At 34.9% G+C, this 8,002-nt stretch overlaps 1 protein-coding gene across 1 annotated transcript; it reads right to left on the reverse strand.

Moving 5' to 3' along the window:
* Window positions 1-6,367: 6,367 nt before the first annotated feature.
* LHCA4 (light-harvesting chlorophyll-protein complex I subunit A4) lies at window positions 6,368-7,587 on the reverse strand. Its single transcript, XM_078991598.1, has 3 exons — window positions 7,299-7,587; window positions 6,800-7,215; window positions 6,368-6,701 (listed from the first exon to the last, which is right to left on the reverse strand). The coding sequence occupies exons 1-3, from the start codon at window positions 7,496-7,498 to the stop codon at window positions 6,565-6,567; spliced, it is 753 nt and encodes a 250-aa protein (XP_078847724.1). The 5' UTR covers window positions 7,499-7,587; the 3' UTR covers window positions 6,368-6,564.
* Window positions 7,588-8,002: the final 415 nt, after the last annotated feature.

Here is an 8,002-nt window from a genome sequence, read left to right on the forward strand (position 1 = left end):
CCTTTACGATTGAAGAAGGGGAGGGGGTGGTTAATTAATATTATATTTACTTGTAGAGATAATGACTAATTAAAAGGATAATATGTTTTTAGATTTTATACATTTGGTCAGTAAGTTTTTTTTTCATCCACCTTTACCCTTGAACTTGTTTAAACTATATATATCTAGTCCTTATGACCGACTATTTTGGATAAGCTAAAAAAAGTAACTTAATAGGGTATATATTCCTCTCTTTATACATATTTAGTACTTAATATTTTTTGCACATTTAGTCATTTAATATATTTTTGTGGAAAAATAAGTCATTGTTGTTTTTGTACACATTAAATACTTAACAGCGGTTTCTTTAGGTTTTTTCCCATGATATCCTACCTAAGACAATCATTAATAAGGCGTTCGGAGCTATTGATCTTCATGGCCACAGCGGCCTCGACTGCTTGTTGCTTAGCTAGCCCTTGTTGTTTAGCTTATGTCTTATGTTCTAAAGCTCGTAACTTCTTCATATGATGCTAGATTTTTAACGATCTTTACATCCATGTATTCATATTTGAGTCTACTACAACTTTTGTTTATATTATTCTATCATACCCCAAAACCTGAACGACGGAAACGTTCTGGGCAGAGGACGTCATAGTATCACAACAATGCAAAGTAGTAAATAAACAAAAACATCATCCATTGCATTAATAATATAATTTCATACAAGTGTGTTCTTTAAATAGTAATAAGACACCAAAAATGAATATCCAAAATAAAAGACGAGTCTTGACTGCTTCGTCTTCTCAAAACCTGCCATTGATACCTATCTACTGATGACCAGAGAATACAAGTTATTTTGAAAAAGAGGATCAACATTTAACCTGGTGAGTTCATAAGTATTTAGTGTTAATGTTTGTATAAGTTCGATGAAAATGTTTGTAAATGTATAATGTAAATGTTTGTATATGTTTGAAAACTCCTAGAAAATCCTATATTTTCTACTAGTATAAAAAGTAGTCTTCTACCAAGCCCCGACTGTTTTGTATGTTTGTTTCTCTGTAAAAGCGAATGCTTTTCCCAAATATGACTATCATTACCAAAATATAGTTATATATTACCCTTTATATGAGAAGATCAAAATTTGAATATAATGGGAAAACGTATGTGTACTGCAGTATTATTTGTATTAACTACTAAAGTAATAACAACCTTAAAATGAATGGTTTAATTAAGGAAAAATGTGATAAGATTGTTACCATACTAAACTGACTATAACAAGACGAGGAAAGATATCGGAAGAAATGACCTTTGGCACCCATAGATTTGCAAATCCCACTGTAGCGAACATCAAGGGTGTAGGATAGTCAATCCAATATAGATCTATATGAAAACTCACGCTCTCGCTCCAGGAGATTCTGGTTACAAAACGTGACATAACTAAATAGTTGAAGTGTCATGAAGTAGTATCTCACTGTGACATCCCCAAAATCTCGGCCAGAAAAGACCGATTTCATTTATGCTTTTTAAAATAATTTCAGAGTAAATCCTTTTGATTTGAAAGAGTTGCGGAATTTGTTCCCAAAAACAAAACATGATAAAACAATGTTTACCAAAGCATTTCATAAAAGAAATGTATTTTTCATTATATAATCAAAACTCGGGGTGTCATGTTCTGATATAGACCAATAAGCATAAACGATAATATTACAATTCATTCAACAAATATATACATATACAGACTTGTAAACAAAACAACTTGATGGTTCATCCATCTTACGCCCTTGCGCCACTTCCTGTAATACAAATAAAACTGAGTGGGTCAGGCTTGGGAGCCTGGTGAGCATATAGGGTTTTCAACCCACAATAAATAATTAAATTAATTATTATCAACCAACAATAACCCAGTTACCCATTCCCGTTATTCTCACTTTATGTCCCTAAAATAACTAACACAAGGGACCTAATCTAAGAATATTTCCATCGGGGTGACAACACATGCTGCGGGGTTTCCTCAGCAATATAAGTCAAATAAGGCAACCATGAGGGGGATGGAATACAGCGAATGAACACCCAAGTTCATTAACACTTACAGGTTATGAGCCTGCTAGCGTTCCACAAGACTGTCTAGAAAAGTTTGTGGTCGTCATCTAAATTTCGCTAGATGACTGGATCAAAACAACAACGAGGCCTCTCATCTGTTTATTACACACCAACTATCTACCCATGTTCTACCCAACATATTAGTAGATAAAAACATACATTTTTATACATATTTTCAAAACCTGTATAGCATGCTTGATCAATATATTTTCCATATAACAGATGAGGCACACACACATAACACGTATTTCATATAGAAATAATCAGATCTGTAAGACAGAAGAAAGTGAATATACATTCACACACATAACAACAAAATATACGCATAACACGTATCTCGTATAAAATACTTCATAGTTATACGTTAGGAGAAAGTAACAACGCATTCATACGTATAAACGACAATAAACTTAATACACTCAAACCATACTTGTATTATTATTGCGTTTATGAAAGGTAGTATACACTCACTTTATCAGAAGATGATCGGACAGCAATACGGCTTGCAGAAGTTGTAATCCTCAGCAGATCTGGAAGATCTCTACGAAAATCGAACTTCTCGCGGGCAGAGCTTCGGCTCGGAAACCGCACTTCTCGGGATCTTCGGGATCTCGGGACTCACTTCGGGACTCGGAAATATTACCGGGGCTTCGGGATGGCTTCGGGGGTAAAAACGCAGAGCTTCGGCAAAAAAACGAGAGGAAATTAGCAAATAAACCCGGACCCCTCGCATCCTATTTATAGGAGGCTGGAAGCCTCTCGTACGCGAGGCGTACGCCAGTACGCGGGGCGTACGCTAGTACGCGGGGCGTACTGGTCCGAGAAACGTCATCGCTTACGTATCCGAAGCCACTTGCTGCGATGTCGACACTTTCGGAGTACGCGGGGCGTACTCACTTACGCGGCGCGTAAGTCGGATCGGATCGATGACTCGCCTTCGGATAAGGTTTCCGAATTTTGATTTAAAAATAAATACAAATTAATTAATAAACTTCGGAAATTTATATCTTCTTCATACGAACTCCATTTTCGACGTTCTTTATATCCACGGAAAGGTGAGACTACGCTCTACAACTTTCGTTTAGACTCTATCGGCTAATTTTGACATTATTTTTTATTATTTATTTTTAATACGCCGGGACAGAAAATTTCATTATAAATTCATAACTTCTTCGTTTGACGTCCGTTCTCGCCTAACTTTTTATCGCTTTGATACTAACAACGAGATCTTCGATTCTCGTTTAGATCACTAAGGCTAAATATCGCTCTAACGTAAATTTCACTTTTTACGTTATTCAGCGGTGCCGGTTCTGTCGCGAAACTTCGACAGGTCATAACTTTTTCGTTATAACTCGGATTTCGGCATTCTTTATATCTTCGGAAACCTTGTTTCAACTTCTACAACATTATCTAAAGATATCAAGTTTATTTTAAACTTAAATTTTGACGCTTATTTTTATTCTTAATTAATCAAACTACATAATTAAGCAATTAAGCACAAAAACACATAATACTCAAATAATAAAATCTTATTATTTCAAAACGGGTTACAATGGTTAACCTAGACCATTACATTGCTAAAAATGGAAAGCCTGGAAACACAGGCGTTACACTCACATTACATTATCTCTGAATCTTGTTATAGTATACTTGATATAGTAATAGTGTTCTATGTATAGTATTCTTTGAATAGTGTTCTCTATATAGTATGCTCTGTATAGTATTCTTTGTTATAGTATTCTCTGATATAATATTCTCTGTTACAGTATTCTCTGTTATAGTATTTGTATATGATAGTGTTCTCATAAACTATACCTATTATAGTTTACTAGTGATTTCTATAACTGAATAAATGACTGAATGTATACCTTTGCTACCCAAGGGTACTGAACTGATTGATAGTACTTTTATATCTACATATGTATACATAATATACATCTAACATTTAGACGAACTTCGGATAAATAACCGATACCCTAAGTCCACATCCAAACAAGGAAAAGGGAATAATGCGAGTCAGCAATCCTAAGTCCTTTAAACACTATTTATTTAACTATACATATATAGACATGTTTTTGACAATATATAAGTTTAAAAGAGATTTTGTAATACATTTAAAGAGTTTAACAATAAATATTAATGACTCGATGTCAGTTTATAAAATGATTTAAAAGAAGTTTGTTTGATAATACAGCTTTAAAGTAAATGAAATCCTTTGTTTGAAACACAATTCGAAGTATATGAAATCCTTTGTTTGAAAAACAGTTATAAATCACATGTTATTGATTATATAACTTAACATGTTTTCTACTTGTATTCCCCCCCCCCCCCCCATAAAAGCATTTAAAATCAGTTAAAATATAAGTTAAGGGGTATGAACTCACATGATAGTGAGTGATGTGAATGAAAGACCGGTATAGGATGCTAAGTGTCAAGTGAAGACTTGAGCACACACGGATCCTATTTAGCATATAATGACACATATATATGCATCTAATTAGTGTTTATAACATCTAATCATGAAATGAAAAAACCTTAGGGACTAGTAAACACTTTTTTTGAAGTGTTAGACCACATAGGGTTGCATATAAAGGGTGTAGGGTTTCACATTGGAGTTCATGGCCCAAGTGTAAACATCCCCATGAGTTCACGGACCATGGGTTTGCGGCCTAATGAGTTTAAGGCCTCAAACCCATGGTAATTTGTACTTATGTGTGTTTTAAGGTCTTTCAAGTCACAATGAAGTGTTCCATACTTGGTTCCAAGGCTTAGGAAGAGATTAGGGCTCATTTGCACCCTTAATTAGGGTTTACGGCCCAAGGAGATTGCCTTGGCCGTAAGCTCTCTTTTGATTTTGATTTCATGTTGTTTTCAAGGTGTAAACTTAGTGATTCAATCATATAACTAGCTAAGGCAAGAGTACTTACAATATAGAAGCTTGTAAGGGTGATTTCATGGATGATATCAAAGGGAAATGGAATGATTTCATGGATGAAATCAAAGGGTTGTACTAGTTAATGAGATGTAACAACAAATCAAAGGAAGAATTTCTTACATTTTTGGAAAATTAAAATGAACTTGATGATACATGAGAGAGAATGTGAGTTCTTGAACTTGAAAGGAAAGAAATGATGAAAAATGATGTAAACTCATGCATATAGCATGAGTTCACGACCATGGATGAGTTTACGGCTCAAACTCATGAAGTTTGGTCGTAAACACCTCATAATGGGGTTTAAGGCTTGAGTGTTGAACATTAACCCTAGTAGATACTTACTTACACTTGATTCTTGAATGTCATATGATTAAAAACACCCATACAGACTTTAAACAGTGCTAAAAGTTAGCAGAAAAAGTCTGACTGTGATTGAGTTGAACAACTGTACAAGATATAAATTTTGGGTTGTCACATATTTCATTTAAAAAATAATATATTCTTACTTATGATCTTATGGATATAAAAATCGCAAGTAAAAATATATTATTTTTTAACATGAGTAATCTAAATGAAAGTTGTAGTATACCCAAATACGAATGCATAGATATAAAGATTGTTAATTGTAAGATCATATGAAGAAGCTATTACCTTTAGAACATAAGACCTAAGCCAAACCATAAGACCTAAGAAACCAAACAGCCGAGGTCGCAGTGACCATAAGCATCAACAATTCTGAACACCTTATTAGTTATTGTCTCACGTAGGATGTCGTAAGAAAATCTAAAATAACATTTCATAAGTACTAAATGTGTACAAAAACAAGAAGGTGTTATTTTGCAATATAAAAATATGAATGACTAAATGTGTACAGTTTAAAAAACTTGAAGGGATAAATGTGGACGAAAAAACTTAATACCCAAATATATATACAAATCGAAAAATATATTACCATTTTAAGTCATTATCCCTTAATTGTATTTACTTTTATATGATCTAACTCCTCAACCATAGGAGTTATATGTTGTAAAGTTTGTCTTGTTAATAAGCCCCAATCGTTGATATATAGAAGCCTCGATCCTCAATCATCCATGGGCTGTTTTTCAAATCATCACAAATGCTAAGCTAAATAGAATAATTTATAGAAACAACCTCTAACTATTACTAATGACATAAGTAACCTTAAAGAAACCTTAATATACATGAGCATAAATGATCAATACTAATGTATATAACAGATTAAGCAATTTCATCAAATGTTAGGACGTGCAATATCAGTACAAAATAGTTTATTATATGATGTATGTTATATAACATTGATATGTTAAATCAAAACAGGAAATTGAATATGCATTTGACAAAATGGTCATGACATTAAGTTCAAATGAATGATGAAATGCATCTCATTTTCCTCTGTACATTCAAAAGCTTCTTGTTAACACTTAAAAGCTTAGATCTAAAGTTCAGAACTCATGCACCACTCATAGCTTACAAACACCACAACATCCTTCTTTTTCACCTCGATCTTTAGCCTTTCAGCCACAACATCTTTAGTTTCCAGAAAGTGTTTGGACAATGGTGTTGTGCCATGGGTCGGACAAGTGTTGCAATAGGTTATCAAATGGCCCTTTCCCAGTCACATTGTGTTGAACCACGAATCCCAAGAACGCCAACATTGCAAGTCTCCCTGCAGTTATTAAGACATAGTATTGTTAATATTTGTACGTAAGACACAATTATAAATAGATAATCGTAAATTGTAATGTGGGTAAGATAGATCTATACCATTGGCAATCTCTTTATCCTTGGCTTCAGCTGTTGGTGCAAAATTTAGGGGGTTAAATATGCCACCTGGGTACCCAACTTCGTTAGGAGGCAAGCTGTAGCTTTTAAAGATTGGATCTTGATTAACACTTCCTGGATTCTTGATGTCTTGCCACCTTCTGATCTCTACGTAGTGGAATAAGATGAACTCAATAACCAACAAAGTCGAGGACGATGCAAAGTATTCAGACTTTCCGGCGTCGTACCACTTAGGAACATTGAGTATGCCAGCGCTTGTCAAAACCTCCGGCAATAGCATTCCGGCGACACCCAACATGGCCCACCTCCCATTCACAAGCTCAGCTTGTACAAACCACTTCAAGTTCTCAGGGTCCTCGGCCAAGGCAAGTGGATCAAATCCATTATCTCCTGCAAGACTGTATACAAAAGTAGGTTAATTCATGTATATTATAATCAAAATGTTCTTTTTATGAAAATTCAGATTTAGTTTTTGTTTTACCTTCCGTCAAGGTAACCAGGTGAGGCCAACCCAGGTAGCCATTGACCTTTCTTGGCTTCAATCTTGAATGAGGAAGACGAAGAGGTGGCAGGTTTGACAGCCAATGCTCGGTTTAATTTTCCCTGTGATCCGGAAAGGAAGCTGGATCTTGAGGCGCATGGCCGGAAAACGGCAACTGAGGCTTGTGTGACGGTGGCCATGTTTTCCGGCGGGATGAAAGAAGGGGTTTGTGGACTGTGTTGTTGAGGTGAGTTGAAGATTGTTTGTGTCACCTTTTGTAGAACTGATTTCATTGGTATTCTTGTGGCTCTCGTTACATACAGTTGGGTTTTGTATATTCTGGGGATCGGACGGCTGAGATTTGGGGTCATTGGATATTGGCCAATGAAAAGCGATGGCCCTTATCCTTATCTTGGATGCCATATCTACAAATCTATTACCATGTTCCTGTTGGGCATAAGTGACTTGCAGGCCCCTTCGCGTCCTTAACATTTAAATTCTTTACTATATTATAATTATACAATATTAGAACTAAAAACACGCACACATTTTGAAGCTCGCTTTAAGCAAACATCAGTGTTATCTTTTAAAGACCAAAGATTTTACTTGAAGTTGAGTTGAAAGATCTTCAAGGGTGCACAATTCGTGTAATTATAATTGAAGATGATATATCAATTAGTTAACTAGACCGGGAGGTTTTATTG

This window comes from Lactuca saligna, chromosome 4, assembly GCF_052625555.1.
Source record: "Lactuca saligna cultivar CGN05327 chromosome 4, ASM5262555v1, whole genome shotgun sequence".
In the NCBI taxonomy this organism is placed as follows: domain Eukaryota; kingdom Viridiplantae; phylum Streptophyta; class Magnoliopsida; order Asterales; family Asteraceae; genus Lactuca; species Lactuca saligna.